At 48.5% G+C, this 18,522-nt stretch overlaps 1 protein-coding gene across 4 annotated transcripts in view; it reads right to left on the bottom strand.

Annotated features, from left to right (window-relative positions):
• Positions 1-53: 53 nt before the first annotated feature.
• FGFR1 (fibroblast growth factor receptor 1) overlaps positions 54-18,522 on the bottom strand; it is a 54,438-nt gene continuing 35,969 nt past the window's right edge. The window contains exons 3-18 of one of the 4 annotated variants that reach the window (XM_081269367.1): positions 16,297-16,563; positions 14,896-14,985; positions 14,445-14,617; positions 11,447-11,570; positions 10,324-10,514; positions 8,281-8,425; positions 5,943-6,146; positions 4,988-5,132; positions 4,634-4,755; positions 3,820-3,930; positions 3,204-3,394; positions 2,219-2,341; positions 1,950-2,020; positions 1,522-1,659; positions 1,243-1,348; positions 54-1,143 (exon numbers count right to left, since the gene is read on the bottom strand). In XM_081269367.1, the coding sequence (XP_081125493.1) occupies positions 967-1,143; positions 1,243-1,348; positions 1,522-1,659; positions 1,950-2,020; positions 2,219-2,341; positions 3,204-3,394; positions 3,820-3,930; positions 4,634-4,755; positions 4,988-5,132; positions 5,943-6,146; positions 8,281-8,425; positions 10,324-10,514; positions 11,447-11,570; positions 14,445-14,617; positions 14,896-14,985; positions 16,297-16,563 (2,378 nt within the window). In that variant the 3' untranslated portion in view covers positions 54-966. Of the gene's footprint in view, positions 1,144-1,242; positions 1,349-1,521; positions 1,660-1,949; positions 2,021-2,218; positions 2,342-3,203; positions 3,395-3,819; positions 3,931-4,633; positions 4,756-4,987; positions 5,134-5,942; positions 6,147-8,280; positions 8,426-10,323; positions 10,515-11,446; positions 11,571-14,444; positions 14,618-14,895; positions 14,986-16,296; positions 16,564-18,522 lie in introns of all 4 variants that reach the window. The other 3 variants (XM_081269366.1, XM_081269365.1, XM_081269368.1) reach the window with 3 other exon arrangements.

The following is an 18,522-nucleotide window of genomic DNA, read 5'->3' on the forward strand; positions in this document are numbered from 1 at the left end:
CTCAGTCTCCCTCCTTTCCTGTGTTCAGTTGCTCCCTTTTCACACAGCCCATATAAAAATGAAGCAGCAGCAAATTTTATTGAGGGACCTAAACTGAAAATAGGTTTAGAACATAATTTAAAAAAATAAAACAGCAAAAGTAGCAAAAAATATATGACCTTTTTAAAAACATTTTCCTTTTTTTTTCTTTTTCTTTTTTTTTCCTTTTTTTTTTTTTAATATATAGCAACTGATGCCTCCCAACCACCAGGAGCATCTTACCCAATGGGTAAATCTCTGGTAACGACCCTTTTAAAAAGACATGTAAATATATACTCAGATTTATACACTTTGTGTTTTCTTCATAGCTATGTACAAAGCCCCCAGTTCAGGGCTGGGCCCCAGGGCCACATCACTGCTCCCAGTCTTTGCCTCATCATCCTCTGGTACCAGGAATTTGGTCAGCAAAGCAAATTAGTATTGGAATTAATAAGCCACTGGCACCATCCATCTGGAGCAGAGGTCACCTTCAATTGAGGCCGAAGCACTGAGCTCCCTACAGCTGTAGCCCTGAGGACAAGGCACCTGCCACCAGAATGCAAGGGGCTGACAGGTTAAGGTGAAACAGACAATACCAATACTAGAAAGCTCAGTAAAGCTCTCACTTGCATGCCTGCTCACTACCCACTCCCCGACCTTCCAGGCAGTGCTGGGTAACAGGGAAGGGTCTTGGTCCAACACCTGGGAGAGAACAAAGTGGCCACCAGCAAGTACCTGCCTCTTTACTCCTCTCTCTCACAAGCAGGTTGAGAGGAAGAGGAGGAAGAGAGAGAGCTCAGTGGGTGCAGGCAGGCCACACAGGAAGGCCTCAAGTAGGCGGCTGGCTCCTGCCAGCAGGAAAGGGGTGGGGAAAGGCAGCGAGTCCAGGGAGCTGTGGGTGAGGGACACAGTTGATGATGGAAGTTGGGGGAAGGAGGAGGGTGGCAGTCAGCGCCGTTTGAGTCCACCATTGGCAAGTTGGGTAGGGTGTCGGGGCAGACAGGGCTCCTCAGGCAACGGCTCATGAGAGAAGACGGAATCCTCCCCTGAGGAGCAGGTAGAGCTTCGGGTGTCAGGAAAGCTGGGCGAGTACTGGTCTAGGGGCATTGACAGATCCAGATACTCCTGTGATAGGTGAGAGAGAATGATGGTAGGGCATGCCCCTCCCTGCAGCAGGGTTTGCCACACATACCCATAGGATGGCCTGAGGGCCGCCAGTCTTACCTGATTAGAGGTCAAGGCCACAATGCGGTCCAGGTCTTCCACCAGCTGCTTGAAGGTAGGTCTCTGAGAGGGCACCGCATGCCAGCAGTCCCGCATCATCATGTACCTGTGGCAAGATTGTGAGGTCAGGGAGGAAGGACGGAAGTAGAGAGATGCGTCGGAGGCCTTAGGGGAAGGATGGCTAGGAGGGGTTACTTCTCTAGATGAACACCACTCTCCCTCTGCCATCAAGACCATTCTTCCCCCCAGGGCTTGGCTGAGGAATCTTCTCAAGCTTACAGCTCGTTGGTGCAGTTACTGGGTTTGTCCATTCGATGACCTTCCTTCAGCAGCTTGAAAAGCTCCTCCACAGGCACACCGGGATACGGGGAACCACCCAGAGTGAAGATTTCCCACAGGAGCACCCCAAAAGACCACCTGCAGATGAGCACAGAGCCACTGAGTCTCAGGGAACAGAGTTGGGTTTTCCTGTCTCCCTTTCGGAAGCCAGCATGGCAAGTACCCATCCCAAACCTCCCCCTGCTCAACACAACTCTTAACTCCAAAGGGAATACAAGGGGAAGACTGGTGCTCTCAACATATAGGGACAAAGCTAGTGGATAAAATAATGTTGGTGTCGTCTCTCCAACACAGGAGAGTCTCATCAATCCAGGGGGCATCAGAACTCCCACACTCAGAACCCCTGGCAATTGCTTATTCAAACTCACACATCACTCTGATGGGTATAGATCCGGTCGAACAGTGCCTCAGGAGCCATCCACTTAACAGGTAGCCGGCCCTGTGAGCAGCAAGAGAAGATTGGGGATAGCCCAGGGCAGAGAGGGCACAGGCTGGGGGAGGTCAGTGCATAATTTCAGCCCACCCTTCCACCCTGTCAAGGACAGCAACCCAGGTGGGTTATAGCAGAGACACCTAAGTGGGGGATGCCTGGTAAGACAGTGCCCAGGGCGGAGGACAAGCCCCAGGCAGCACTTACGTTGGTTGTCTTTTTATAGTAGTCGATGTGGTGAATGTCCCTAGCTAGGCCAAAGTCTGCAATCTTCATGACATTGTCCTCTGTCACTAGGACATTCCTGGCAGCTAGATCTCGGTGTATGCACTGCAGAGGGGAGGGTGGGAGGCAGATGACAGCCTTGAAACATGCACCATGATCCAGCTGTCAGAGTCCCCTCCGCTTCAGCACTCACTCTGCAGCCAGCAGCAGACCCAGGTCATCTGCCATGCTGTACCCTCTGAGCATCTATTTCCCCTCCTAGAATGTTCTTTTCCTCTACTCCAAACACCTCCAGTTCCAGGCCTCTCAATCATTTTAGAAAATATTTCTTATAGGCCTCCGTTTTGGTCTTTCTAACTCTGAGCTTCTGGATTCTCACCCCAAAGAATGATCTTCAGGGGGCTGGAGCTACGGTTCAGTGGTAGCGCACTTACCTGGCATGTGTGAGGCACTGGGTTCGTTTCTCAGCACCGCATATAAATGAATCAAATTAAACAAAAGTCTATCAACAACTAAAACCAACAAAATATTAAAAAAAAAGAATGTAAGCCCTGTCTCTCCAGGCACAGCCTATCCATGGTGAGCTGGTGTTCAAAGAAAGCTACCAATTACTGAGCACCGAGAACTACACTTAATTTTTACTGTCATGGATATGGTTTCATTTTATTCCTATAATATAAGTATTATTATCATTTTGTATTTGAATAAAAAAAAGATGTTCGATAGCTTTCCAAGGTTACACAGAAAGTGGTAGAAAACAGATTGGAACCTACTGCAGTCTGATCCCAAAGCCATTAGGCTACACCCTCTCTCTTGCCTCTGAGGCTCCCTGAAAGCCTAAGACAGCACATGTGGTCAGAGGTCAATATGTGTGTAACTCTACCAAAAGATTAAAAGTCACAAGTTGGAGTATCAGGAGGGCTTTGTCCCATCCCAACCTCATTCACGGAGCCTTTAGGTTTCATACCTTCTTGGAGGCAAGATACTCCATGCCTCGGGCCACCTGATAGGCACAGGATACGAGGTCCTTAGAGGAGAGCTGTTCCTCTGGGTTGTGGCTGGGGTTGTAACAGTATTCCAGACCCGGGGGCCTCCGGGCCTGCAGGAACTCCCGCAGGTTACCCTTAGAAGCATACTCCACAATGACGTACAAAGGACCTAGGAACACAAGATGAGGACACAGCAGGTCAGGTAGTAGGTAAGGTTTAACATCAGCTGGAGGAAATACCAATCCCCCAAACACATCATACATATGTTCCCCGATCTTAAATGTTGTTTCTACCTCCTGACAACAGGAAAAGTCATTCTACTACCCAAAGAAAGTCAGAGAAACAATTCTTCCGACCACAGCCTAGAAAGTTCCCAAGCAACATTGCGGGTAAGAGCCTTAATTTGGACCACAATTACTTCTCTATTCCTGCCCATACAATGTGTGTGAATGTAAATGCCTGTACTCTCAGATGAACACCAATGGGCACCAGTTCAGATCCAAAGAAATACATTCTAACCACTGCTAAACTAGCCTCTCCTCTTAACCCCAAGAGAGAGTCCTTATCACCGACACTCAAGAGGCCAGACCCTACCATCTTGAGTGCAGGCCCCCAGCAGGTTGATGATGTTCTTGTGTTTCCCGATCATCTTCATCATTTCCATCTCTGAGATCAGGTCTGACAGGTCCTTCTCTGTTGCATCCGCTTCACATACAAACCAGAGAATGGGTGTGAAACTCCTTGACGATATTATGGACGGAGGGGGAAGGACAGGTAAAGGACAGGGGAAGGGTGTATGCCTGAGGGGCCCCTTTGCTCCAGAACTTGCTTTTCCCCTCCCTACTTCCCAATCAAGTTTATTTTCCCTTCCCTATGGGAGCCAATTCTGCAATATATGGTAGCAAGTGTGTCCAGGGATATAGTAAGAAAAATCAGTTATGGGATCTAGAATGAGCACCTGAGCACAGCCCAGGATGACATCAAGAATGAGGTGAAGCTGGGCACGGTGGTGAACGCCTGTAATCCCAGCGGCTTGGGAGGTTGAGGCAGGAGGATCGTGAGTTCAAAGCCAGCCTCAGCAACTTAGCAAGGCCCTTAGTGAGACCCTGTCTCTAAATAAAATATAAAAACGGCTGGGGATGTGGCTCAGTGGTTAAGTGCCCCTGGGTTCAATCCCCAGTACCAAAAAAAAAAAAAAAAAAAAAAAAAAAAAAAACGAAGTGAGATGATTGATAATAGCCACCTCACATCTCAGGGCACAGAATACCCTTCTACTGGCAGGTAACCCATGTAGGCACATAGCAGGTGTAGGCACTGAAAGCACCAGAGAAGGTATCCCACTTGGTTGAGACTCTAGTTTGCCTAGAAAGGGAAGGGTTTTCTTTTGCAAGGCAGAAATATTACTTACACTTCAACATCTTCACGGCCACTTTGGTCACACGGTTGGGTTTGTCCTTGTCCAGCCCAATGGCCTCTGCCAATACCACCTGCCCAAAGCAGCCTTCTCCCAGAGGTTTACCTAAGACCAGTCTTTTGGGGGAAAAAGAGAACAGTGTAAGCTGTGGCTAGGAAAAGTCAAAAGTCTTTATGACACCCCATCTCTGCCTCTCCATATTTCACCCAAGTGAGAGCACAGAGCAGGCAGCATTAGCTCGGGAAGCACTCACATACCTTTACTCCCTGGAAGTCATGGTATACACAGTTCCCATCATAGAATAACAAGCAAAGGGAGTCCTGAAAAACTTGGGAGTTAGAGTAGTACCTGTCTCTGGGTAGCTCCCAGCGGGGATCTTCAGGAAGCTCATATTCAGAGACCCCAGCTAGCATGGGGGTCCCACTGGAGGAGAGACGAGAGGGTCGAACCAGAAGTACCCCAGAGTTCATGGATGCACTGGAGTCAGCTGACACCTGCAGGGGAGAGTGGGGTCACCCTTCTAGCAAGAGTGTGAGGAGAGGGGGAGTAGCAGTAGCAGGTTCCTTTCAGTTCCTCATCAGGGCTTTTAACCATGGCAGAGGTACGCTTCTATATACATGACATGCTTCCCTCAATGCAGAGTGGCAGAAAGACCATCTGAGGTCAGAAGACCAAAGTTCTAGAACCTGACTGATTTCCACCACCTGACTAGCCTTTCTGGACTTCATTTTACTCACCTTTTAAATGAACAGACCAAATGTACCTCTTTCAGCTTGATATTTTACAGCTCTATCACAATAACAAAACTATTCTTTTCCCAATTCTTTACAAAAACCTTGCCTCAGATTATAGTTTCCTAACCCCTAAAGCAACTTCCAGAGTCAGCAGTGTTCTGAGTGAATGGTCATTCCTGCATACACCTTCACCTCCTGGGAGGTTTCCTGAGGGAGGGGCACACTAAAAGGAAAGGGGCATGGAGGACCTAATCAGGCCTTCTCCACCTCTAATCAGCCCTGGGGACAGTCCAAATGCATGATACCAGCTTCACATTTAAGACAAGACTTTCTCTAAATTCAGTGCCAGGTGAGTGGGGCAGCTGTATTTGTGAATTTACAGGCATGAACAGCAGTGTGAAACTGATTTGGGAACACCTAGAACGTTCCAGAGGCCTAGAGGCCAGAAAGCAAAGCCTGAAGAAGATTAGGGATAGTGGAGGGGACAAAGCATGAGAGCATGTGAGACAAGTCCCTGGAGGCCCAGGAAGAGAAGGTGGCAGAGAGCATGCGAATCCCCTATCTACTTTCTGTTACCTGTCTGCGCAGAGGGATGCTCTTGGCCAGCTTGTGCACGGCCATCTGGCTATGGAAGTCACTCTTCTTGGTACCACTCTTCATCTTGTAGATGATGACAGAGCCCACCATGCAGGAGATGAGGAAGGCCCCTGTGCAGTAGATGATGATCTCCAGGTACAGGGGTGAGGTCATCACTGCCGGTCTCTCCTCCAGGGCTGAGTCAGTGTGAACAGGTTGTTAGCAGGCTCTGGGGGCCCCCGTCCATAAGAGGCCCTGCTCCATAAGAAACATGAAACCCATCTCCTTTCCCCTGGGAACTTTTAGGGAGGGGGAAGAACCAAGACAGGTCCTAGCTAGGACTGTGATTCTGACACAGGGGATTAGACGTCCTGAAACTTTTGTGTTGTCTTTAAACTGACTTGAAGCCCTTAAAGGGAATGGACTAGACTATCTCGCTACCCAAGAACCATCCTCCCTTATACCAGATACTCCTCGCTCACAAGAATGAACTGCTGGGCTAGACAGGTTATCAGGCATCCCAGAAGCATCTGAGAAGTGTCTTCGCATGCCTTTCTCAGGCTCCTCATGGAAACAAGGCCCTTCTCAGCACAGCTTCAGCACTGTACACACACACTTATCACATGGGAACAGACAGTTTCTGAGTCCCTGACCCCAAGGGCCCAGGAGGTCATTATATATGAGGCCTATATCTCGTTCAGCCCTGTATGCTGCAATACCTGGCAATACAGGGGGATTCAGGAGACAAAGAAAGGGAAGGTAGGGACCCGCCTGTGTCCTGACTAAACATCCCGCCTCACGTCTGTGTCATCTGTCAGGTCAGACATGTAAATATTTATACCTTGCCAAACCTCAGGCAAAACTGATTTTTTTTAAAGAATTTTTTTAATATTTATTTTTTTAGTTTTCGGTAGACACAACATCTTTATTTTATTTTTATGTGGTGCTGAGGACTGAACCCAACAACCCGCGCATGCCACGCTTGAGCCACATCCCCAGCCCCAAGCAAAACTGATTTTGACTTTTAAACATGTTTGGACTGCTCTAGATGAAAAACAAACTTTTTTTTCCCCTATTCCTAAGAACTCCACAGATTCTGTAGGACTCAAAACTTTAGGAAATGGGAGGAGGCATTATTTTATTCTCTTCTCCTGCCTTCTACTTAGAATTCATACCCATGCCTACAGAAGCCACACCAGTTAGTTCACCTTTTCCTTCAACACAAGAAACTTGGTGCCAGCATCAGGGAGCACTCTCTGCCCCACCATGTGGACAGTCCTCCCCCTTCTATAGTTCTCCCAATCCTCCCTTTAAAACACCAGCCAGCTACCAGGAAGGCGGCATCCCTGGGAGCCCTCCCAGAGGGGCACAAAGCACAGCCCTGGAGTGAGCCTCAAGTCCTGACAAGGAGACAGCTGAGCTGATAAGGGGAGAAGGGTTCTGTTTTTTCTTTCCCCAATGTTGAGAAACGAAGACAACTCATTGGGAGCACAGACAGGAGAGACAGGAACAATGATAAAAACAGAACACTTCTCTGTCACAAGCAGGGCATTGTGAAACCTTGCTGGGCAAGCAGATCAGACAGGGACACAGGGAAAGAGAAGAGAAAGGAGGGCAGTCTAAGCAGCCACAGGACACAGCAGCACCCAGACCACATGCAGGGCACTCAGAGATGCAGTCACAACTAGCATTGGCCCTGCAGTCACCAGTCCACCACCCTGCGCAGGTTGCAGGCTCCTTCCATCCTGGTTCAACATACAGACCTCCTTTCTTGAGAGAGGAGGGTTGGCAGTAGCCAGAGAGGATCATCATGCCTCCAGTAGCTTCCAGAGACAGGTCTGACTCAAGGCAGCTGAAGTTTACTGTCTAGGTAGTGACAGAGGATGGCAGTATAGAGGGGTGGACCAGCGCTGGTCCTTCAAATGGCAAGCCTTTCTGACACTTGGGACTGGCAAAAACACTATCAGAAATTAAGACACTCAGCATCAAATGGATGAGGGAAAGCTGCTGGACCCAAGGAGGGAAGGAGCCTGCCCTGGAGAAGGGCCCAGCTGCACGGTAAACCAGAGCCCGTGCATGCATTGCATTGGCCAAGGGGAGAGACAGATGCAGGTGTACAGGTGGGACACCTCTGTGTTCCTGCAAAACCAGGAACCTCTTGAGTCAAGAGGATGTAACCCTCCAAGGTGGAGCAAAAAAGGGCACATGGTAGGCAGGAGCCATCCCTCTACCCACCTCTCCCGGCACTGTATGTCCCCTAGCCACACAATGCATGCTCCCCCCGTGCCCATGGCAAGGGCAGGACATCGAGAGGAGAAGTACAGTGTATACCTTCCAGAACGGTCAACCATGCAGAGTGATGGGAGAGTCCGATAGAGTTACCCGCCAAGCACGTATACTCCCCCGCGTCCTCAAAGGAGACATTTCTTAAATGAAGCACTTCCATCTCTTTGTCGGTGGTATTAACTCCGGCAGTCTAGAAGAGACAACGGAAGCAAAATGGACAAGCACCAGACATGGGACCTCGAAGAGACACAGAGAAAGGGAGAGAGAGAGAAGAGGGGAAAAAAACCAGAGGAAGAAATGCTCCCCAGCGTCTCCTTTGCAATAAGGAACAAACAAAAACCACCAGGCAGCGAGACCTGTTAGAGGAAGAGACTGAGGCCCTGAGGGAGGAACTCCGGCAGACCTGAGAAGAGGATGGCTGGTTATGACCCTTCACCAGACGCTGGCAGCCACTGGCCCATCCAAGCATGCGGGCGGTGGGCGGCATGGAGAAATGGGGCCCGGCAGGTGGGGGGCTGTTTGGTTTCAGGTAAAGAAAGTCAAGGTATACACAGAAGGGAAGGAAGGGTGCTGTGCGCGCGCGTGCACACACACACACACACATACACACACACACACACACACACATACACACCCCTTGCAAGGGAACACCTGGTCCCTTCTTTCATCCACCACTCAAACCATCATTCCTAACACAGCAAAAGTCCATATGCAGATATACATACAGCCAAGGAACACACAAGAGGCACAGAGGGAGCCACCAACGTAGTACCAAACCAAACCAGCCTCCCAGGCCAGGTATTTTTCCATGGCTCTGGGCACTAGGAATACAGTAGGATAACAGGGAGAGTCGGCGCTCGCTTCCCCTCCTGCCCCAGCAGTGTGGGGCCTAAATCAAGTTCCCAGCACAGGGTCCCATCCATCTCCCCTTTACCTTTTGCCACAGGTCTGGTGACAGTGAGCCACGCAGACTGGTTAGCTTCACCAATATAATTGGAAACCTTACACACATACTCCCCGCTCTGGGCCTCTGTCACATTGAACAGGGTCAGCACCTCCGCATCCGAGCTATTAATCCCCGAATGCTGGAACAAACCAACGACACACCAGTCAGTTGGGCAAACACTGAGATGTGGCCATATTTTGCTCCTGTGTCACTTTCAGGCAGGCCCATGGAGCCAAGGCAAGGGAAACACTGAGGGATTTATAATTTTCCCCTTTTGAGTAGGACAAAACAAGGTTGGCCCCCTCTGAAACATTTGATTAAATTTTTTTTTAAAAAGAAAGAAACCACTGTCCCAAAGCAAATGTTCTATTTGTGTTAAACCCACTCCTTCAGGACTGAAGCAGGTATTATGGAAACAGGCCAGGGCCATGACCCCTTTTCCTCCAGAGTAGTTTCAGCACCAGTGGTGGAGGGAAGGGTCAGCCGATAAATCTTTGGGACAGCCAAGTCAGGGGAGGATGCGGTCTAACTCTGGGACAAGAAGGTAAACCACTTTCCCAGCTTCTGGTTACTTCCTGTTGCAAGATCCACTGGAGATTTAGCCAATTACCTTCCCTGGATTAATGGAGCATTCAGGGACAATGAAAGTCTGGGAGTGAAAGGAAAAAGGAAGAAAATGCCATTACTCCTCATACCGCTTAGAATTTATGAGTGGCATTTGCTTTTCCAACTAAACTTTGTTGTTATCATTCACCCACTTGCTGAAACACCCTAACTTGGGAATCTAGCAGGGTCAAGACTGGGAGACCCTAGCTAGAAAGTTTTTGGTCTCAGGCAATGAATAAGCAGGAGTCCAAATGCACTGAGTGGCTGACCCAGAAGTCCTAGCTGTCACTCTCCACACTTTTAGAAACTGGCATGGCCCACTCCCCAGCCATGTGTTCCCAGCTCACCTCTACTTTGTGATATGTCACTAGTCCTAGGGAATGTGGCTAGATCCCTACTCTGGCGAGTGTATGCCTGAAGGGTAAGGGTTTAGTCCCAGTCCTGGATACTGGGCCTGACCACAGAGACTTGAGCCCCTAGGAGATATTGGTCACCTTCCCAGCACACTGGCCCATAAAGACTGGGGCCAAGATTACCTTCAAGATCTGGACATAAGGCAGGTTGTCTGGACCAATCTTACTCCCATTCACCTCGATGTGCTTCAGCCACTGGATGTGGGGCTGTGGGTCACTGTACACCTTACACATGAACTCCACATTGCTGCCCAGGGCCACTGTCTTGTTGGCAGGCAATCCTGCCTGTAGGATAGGCCGGTGTGGGGACCGCTCTGTAGAACAATGGAGAGGACAGGCTTGTCAGACTCTGCCGTGATCTGGTCCTGGCTGGGAATCTGACAGAGGACATCATCCTAAAGAGAGGTGTATACCCACATTGGTGCCCCCTCAGCTTTCCCAGTGACAGGCAGTACCCTTCCTGGTGCTTTTGCTGAGCCCTTGAAACTGAGCTGGGAGAAGGGATACCTGTCTTCTAGCCCCAAGCCCTCAGGAACCTCCTCTCTGAGGCAATGTACCCACATTCACAGACACAGTTAAATTCTTGTCTACATGAAGAACCCTGCAACTCAGTCACATCCCCAGTCTATCTGTAACATCCACAGCCTACTTGTCAACTAGAATCATAGTCACTCAGACTCTTGCTGTCCCGAGTATATGGCAGCATCAACCAAGAGCTTGTCAAAAACCAGAATCTAAGACCTACGCCAGACCTCTGGGACCACAATCTTCTTAGAATATACTATCAAAGCCAGGGCAGGATGCTGGCTGTGACATTGCACCCCAAGATCTCGAGAGCATGAGATCCAGATCTTCTAGAAGAACTGGGCTGCAATCATAGCCCCAAGAGGCATGGTATTCCTCTTGGAGTCTCCTGTGATGCCCCAGAGTGGGTACATGCTGTGATTCTACATTCACAGAGTGTCTGGCCTCACTAAGCCTCAAGGTTATGTGCTAACATTATGCTACATTTAGCATCAATGCACAAGCCACATCTTTCAGGATGGACCATCAATAGCATCTTCTGCTCCACAGTAACATATAGCTTTCAGATGTATCTTCGTTTGACCTTCTTCATTCTATTTTGTAGACAAGAAATGTCAGGCTTAGTAGGGAAAGTGCAGTGCTACATGCTATCTAGGAATCCTGTGTTTGCCAGCCCCTGCCCTTTCCTCCAAGCCTATTCCTGCCACTTTGGCTGACTTACCCACGACGTCGAGCTGATAGGTGTGGTTAATGCTGCCATACTCATTCTCCACAATACAGGTGTAGTTGCCTTTGTCTGAAGGTACCACAGAGTCCATTATGATGCTCCAGGTGGCATAACGGACCTGCAGGTATACATGCCAAAGGGTTCCATTGAGGGTCTAAAGGAGAATGCAGGTGAAAGCCACAGGGCAGTACTGGTACCCCATAGCACAGCCCCTTCCATCAGAGCAGGCAGCATGTGGCCCCAGGCTGCAATGTTAGCCAGAACCAAGTAGAAAGGGCCCACCCATTTACCCATTTATACTCAGAGAGAACATATCCTGCAAAATGGCAGATGGGTCTGAGAACTCTGATCATCTTCACTGTAGCATTTAAGGCCAGCCATGATGTGGGCAAATGTGCTTTCTGCACTCTCTCCCCAATTCACTAGGAACCTTCCCAATCTGCACTTCTTCCCATTTCATTCTTGTGCCATTCTTGTGCTCTCCTCCTAAGAGAGCCTCCTTAACAGTTCTTGGCTGCCTCTGACACTTCATTTCAAAACCCATCTCTGCCTCAAGTTGAATATCTGGTCAGATCTGTTCTCATCCTTTCCTCTTCTGCATCTCCACTGAAGCACTAATCATGGTCTCATTTTAAAAATAGCTTCTCATGGACATCTGCCCTCTTATTAGACCAGAATATCTTTATGGGCAGGAATGCTATGTTGTCCCATCTCAAACACAGTAATTTGCAGACAGTAAGTGCTAGTGAATTAACTCAAAAACCTTTCCCTATTCTTTCTGGTTCCTTCTGCTTAGAAAAGAAGCTAGGTGATATGAAAGTTAAACATTATCAGAGACTCTGAAGAAGGGCTTAAGACAAAGATGTTCTTCCTATAAATGGACAAAGGAGGGTTGGGGATGTGGCTCAAGCGGTAGCGCACTCGCCTGGCATGCGTTCGGCCTGGGTTCGATCCTCAGCACCACATACAAACAAAGATGTTGTGTCCTCCGAGAATTAAAAAATAAATATTAAAAAATTCTCTCTCTCACTCTCTCTTAAAAAAAAAAAAATGGACAAAGGATACAACAGAATTTACCAGAGGAAAAGAAAGTTGCTTATTAACATGAGACTTCTAACTTTATTAATAAGGAAAATAACACACAAACACACACACAAAAAAAAAAAAAAAGAAAGAAAAGAAAAGAAAAGAAAATCTATGGCTTGAGAGGCTGAGGCAGGAGGACTACCAGTTCAAAGCCAGCCTCAGCAAAAGCAAGGCGCTAAGCAACTCAGTGAGACCCTATCTCTAAATAAAATACAAAATAGAGCTGGGAATGTGGCTCAGTGGTCAAGAGCCCCTGAGTTCAGTCCCTGATTCTACCTCAACCACCGCAAAGAAAAAAAAAAAGTGAATTAATTTTCTCCTTTTAAGAAAGTAATTGGGGCTTGGAGATACAGCTCAGTAAGAGAGTATATGCTTAGGAAGTGCATGGCCCTGGATTGAATCTCCAGCCTACAAAAAAAAAAAAAAAAAAAGGCAGTAGTAATTGGGTAATATGAATCAATAGCTTAAAAAACACACCCTTTGACCTGAAAACTTCATTTCCAGCAGTCTGTCCTAAGGCCACACATTTCAAAATGCTGATTATATCTTCTGTAACATTTACATTAGTGAAAAACTAGAAAATATCTAATAGCTCAAAACTGTTAATTAAAAGTATAGGGTATTTTTACAATGGAACCTTCCTTCCTTCTTTCCTTTTCTTCTTTCTTCTCTTGGTACTAGGGATTGAATCCAGGGCACTTTACTACTAAGCTATATCCCCAACCCTTTTAAAAAATATTTTGATGCACATCTGTAATTCCAGCAGCTTCAGAGGCTAAGACTGAAGAATTGCAAATTCATGAGGCCCTAAGCAACTCAGCAAGACCCTGTCTCAGAATAAAAAATAAGGGGTTGCTGATATAGCTTGGTTGGTAGAGTACATGCACAAGGCCCTGGGTTCAATCCCTCCCCCCAACAAAAAAAGTGTTTTTTTTTTTTAAAAAAAGAATAAAAAGGGTCTGGGGCTGTAACTCAGTGGTAGAGCGCTTGGCTGTCATGTGTGAGGCACTGGGTTCGATTCTCAGCACCACATAAAAATAAATAAAAGAAAGGCCCATTGACAACTTAAAAAAGGTGGGGCGGGTGGAGGGCTGGGGGTGGGGCTCAGTAGTTAAGTGCCCCTGAATTTAATCACTGGTACAAAACAATACAAAAATTAAAAATCTGAGACAGGGTCTTGCTAAATTGTGGATGCTGCTTTCAAACTTGGGATCCTCCTACCTAAGCCTTCCTAGTAGCTAAAATTATAGGGGTTCACCCCCATGCTTGGTTATAATAAAATATTTCAAAAAAAATTTTTTTAGTTATAGATGGACACAATACCTTTAGTTTATTTATTTACTTTTATGTGGTGCTAAGAATTGAACCCAGTGCCTCACCTGTGTGAGGCAAGCGCTCTACTTCTGAGCTACAATCCCAGCCTATAATGAAATCTTTTTTTAAAAAAAATTTTTATTAGTGCTTTATAGTTATAATGGAATCTTAAGTAAACCATGAAAAATTACTATTCAAACACTCATGCTTGAAAAAGACTCATAGTGTTGTTAACAAATAATAAGAAATTATACAACATTATCAATTTTGTTAAACTGCTATACACATAAAAAAAAGATGATTTTAAAATTTATTCACATTTTTTTAGATTGAAATTTTTAAAAATACATTACCATTATAGTTTAAAAAGCATTATTTGAAACAATTAAAGGGGGTATAGCTGTTCAGTGGAAGAGTGTGTGTTTAGCATGCATAAGGCCCTGGCTTCCATCCTTAGTACCAAAAGCCTCAACAAAAAAACAAAACACTAATTAAGGCATGTAATAAGTAAGGATCATCTATCTATCTCAGCTCTTCCATTCCCTTTTCTCAAACTTTTCTGCTGTTCATATCTGTGTATACACGCGTGTACCTTGTAGCCTCCAATCCTGTGGTCAGGTTTGAATTCTTTCCCATTTTTCAACCAGCGCAGTGTGGGGTTAGGTGTCCCACTGGAAGGGCATTTGAACTTCACTGTCTTGGCAGCTGGCACTGCATGCAATTTCTTTTCCATCTTTTCTGGGGATGTCCAATATGGAGCTACGGCTGCCCAGGGAAAGCCAAGAGAGACAAGAGGGATGGGGGAGAGGGATGGTCAGGCTCTGGGACAAGGTCTGGGTAGGACCTGGAGGCACCCCGCCCATCCGCCCAACCCTTGAGAGCAGTGCCCAGCAATTATCAGAACATTTAAAGGGAGGGCAACTAGGCACCATGACCCTGGGTGCCCTCTGCTTCTTCCTTCCCGCTTCAATGAAGCCTCCCACTTCCCGCTTAAACCCAACTCCCAGGCCCCAAAGGCAGTAAGGAAGGAAACAGTGTCTCACGCATACGGTTTGGTTTGGTGTTATCTGTCTCTTTCTCCTCTGAAGAGGAGTCATCATCGTCATCGTCATCCTCCGAGGAGGGGAGTGCATCTACAGGAAGAAAAGGGGCACTGAAGGTCCCTCTGAGGCACCTCTAGATTTCCATCCACAACAACAGTCACCCCCTTAAGGCTTGTAGAGTCATAAATGAATCCAGCCACCCCTCCCCATGAGGACTCCCAGTCCCACTTTTCCCTTGGTGACAATCTTTCAATGGGACGGAAACTAAAAACCGTGTGCTCCAGTGCTGTCTCCTCCCTTCCTCAACCCAGTGCACTGCCCCTCTCTGCCCAGAAGCCTCTCCTCTGAATGCTCCACCAGAAGCAGCTGTTCCTCTAACTTAACTCCATGCTGCACTCAGAGGCCCTCTCTCTGTTCATGGCACCACCTGATTGCCCTGGGTGTCACAGTAGCAAGCCAGGGAACCTACATCCTTCTTTAGACGGCCAACCCCTGGGAAACACAGGCAGATTGAGGCACACTGTGGCTAGGAGCTATTTCCAAAGTCATGGTTCCTTGGCATGGCTCTGCTAAGGTTTGGGAGATTCCCTTTTAACCACAGCAGATGGGGAGCCCACCACTACCAACATCTCTGCCCAACAAGTATGAACCCCTTAAAAGAACAGGCTTCACACCCATGTAGTCAGCAACAGGGCTCATGCCAGAGCTTTTTCCAGTCCTTCTGGCACTTTGGGGGATCTGGAGGGAAATAAAGAAGGCAAGTCCCTCAGTAGTGGGGCAGGTTCTCAGTGATGTCTGGGAGGAGGTGCCAAGTCTGCATCCTAGGGTACACAAACGGCTTTACTTCCTTGGAGGGTAGTTTTGTGAAAGTCACAATCTAAAAGTAGTAGATTCCCAAAGTCACAGAGCTCTCTGGCTGCTCTGGCACAGCTCCAAGAGCTGGTTGGCAGGTATCTCTGTAAAGCCTGTGGACACGGTGCATCACAGCAGGGACTCACCACATATTCTGGGGCTCTAGTCACTAAGCTCAGTATCAAGTCCAAGTGGCAAGGTAGTGGCAGGGTGGAAGCTGGCTGAGAAAGAACCACTTAGCATCCTGGTGATCTGGGTAAGTTGTGGTAGGAACATCGTAGGCCCTTAACATCCCAAGAGCATCAGCCACTCCTCTGAAGTAGGTCTTAGAAGCCCCCCCTTTCTGGCCTGTGGTCTGCCCTACCTGGTCACCCCTTTGAGAGCTAAGCCACGCGGCGGGCAGGGAGCAATGTTAGTGGGCAGCAGTTTCTGAAGCAGAGTGGGGGCAGATCATGGCAGGGAAGGAGGTTCACCTCCCCCTGAAACTAGCAGAGAGAGTCAGAGGGGTGGGTCCAGGGGGGAAGGCAAGGATAGGGATTGGCTACCAACCTGAGACATTGACGGAGAAGTAGGTGGTGTCGCTGCCAGAGGGGCTGCTGGTCACACAGGTGTAGAGGCCAGAGTCAGCGGGCACGGAATCCCGCACCTCCACCTCCTCCCCTGTGATGCGGGTACGGTTGCTTTCCACCAGCTGTACCCCGTCTCGCAGCCAGTTGATGCTCTGCACATCGTCCCGCAGCCGACAGCGAAGCTGCAGCAGGTCACCAGGGTGGACCAGGAGGGACTCCACTTCCACAGGGGCTCCCCAGGGCTGAGCTGCAGCCACCCATGGGGGCCAGGAAGAGGAATCAAGAGGGGAGAGGAAGGAGGGGAGAGACAAAGGGAGTTACGCTAGCCACAGCGAGCAGCGACCTCCCAGGCCTCACTCACCCCAGACACACAGCTGGGGAGGCAGGGATTGGAAGCAGCTGGCTACCTAGGACCCCAATGTCCTCTTCTCCGCCCCACTCCTCCAAAAGTCAAAGGAAGAAAGAGGCAAAGTTAGGAAGCGGCTGCAGCAGCATTAAGCGAATCACACTTCATTCCCCCCATCCTAAGGGGAAAGTTGGCCTTCACCAGGACCCGTGTCCAGGGTGCCCCCTCCCCACACCCTCAGCTCTTCATCAGGAATGGCCACTTCCCAAGAGGAACACCCCATTTCTCTTGGCTAGGTCAGCCTCACCCTTTTCCCTAGTGACAGCTGAGTAAGTGCTGCTCCTCAAAAATCCAGCAGCGCCCCCAACACCCACTTTGGGAGAAGGCCCTGGGTTCACAGGGTTCAGTGAGGGTGGGCATCTGGCCCCCCAGTGAGTCAGATGTGAATGTGAAAGAGACAGCCCAAGGAGAGGTCAGCTCAGGGGAGCCTCCAGCTAACAGGTGTCAGCCCGAGGATTTGGAGCTTTTGCCTAAATTAGGAACGGGGGCCTGCAGCTGCCACAAAACCCACACTTGCTCTGGCAGCAGAAGCTGCTGCACACAAAGCCCCTTTTTCTCCTCATCCCACTGCCCGGACTCACCCTCTCATGTGTGTGCCACCTTCCTCCCTATAACACACTGTCCCACATCCACCCCACCCCACCCCTCACTTCTTTTCTGGACAGCGGCTTTAGACCTGGCCAGAGTGTCCATGGCTCACAAGATCTGATGTCACCAAGAAGACCCGTCCCTCTCCTGAGAACTTGCTCACTCTTGCTAGCAAGAAGGCCGGTGATCCCAATGAATCTAGGAGCCTACCATCCCAGACTGAACAACTGCCCTTCACTAATGGGGGAGGGGAGAAATAAAGTTCCCACTTCCTTTTAGGGTGTACATGCATTCTGCTGGCCTCTGGCTTCCACCACAAGAAAGCACTGGGTGCCTCTCACACCTGCCACCTGACCTACAGCTCCACACCTACTCACCAAAAGAGGCTCAGGAGGAACTTGTCACAGATCCACAAGGCCCTGAAACACAACATGCTATTCTAATCTTCTGCTGCCCCATCACCTGCAGAGCCCATGTCTTTGCCTGGCTCTTTTCACACACTCTCCAGTGCTTGGCCTGGCAGAGACCTCCTTCTGGAAGCTGCTTCTCCCTCCCACTCTGATGCCACACTGACTTTCAGATCTCTAGCTAGCACCCCACCTGTCTTGTGCCTGGCACCCAAGAGCTGTTTAATAAATGCTTGCTGAATAAATGCCACAGATAGGGTCTCTTCGCCGTCTCTTCTCTTCTCTGAATCCCCTTTTTTCCTTTGCCCCACCCCTCATTTTAATGAGTCTTTTTCTGAAGTCTACCACATGTTCTCAGTAGAATCCTTAGAAGTAAAAATGTATGTCTAGGGCTGGGGTTATGGCTCAGTGGTAGAGCAATTGTCTAGCATGTGTGAGGCACTGGGTTCGAACCCTGGCACCACATAAAGATAAACAAATAAAATAATAATGTGTCCATCTACAACTAAATGTATGTATGTATGTATGTATGTATGTATGTGTATACACACACACACACACACACACACACACACTTAAAAAAATGAATGTCTAAAGCCAGACCTGGTGGCACACTCCTATCATTCCAGCTACTCAGGAGGCTGGGGCAGGTGGCTTGCTTAGCTCAGGAGTTCAAGGTCAATCTAGGCAACACAGCAAGACTCACTTTAAATACGAAAATAAGAGAGAGAGACAGACAAACAGACAGACAATGGGTGTCAACACTTTGCAAACTACCAGAGGCTCAGTTTTCTTCCAAGGGGAC

This window comes from Spermophilus citellus (assembly GCF_964194105.1).
Source record: "Spermophilus citellus genome assembly, chromosome: 16".
Classification (NCBI taxonomy): Eukaryota; Metazoa; Chordata; class Mammalia; order Rodentia; family Sciuridae; genus Spermophilus; species Spermophilus citellus.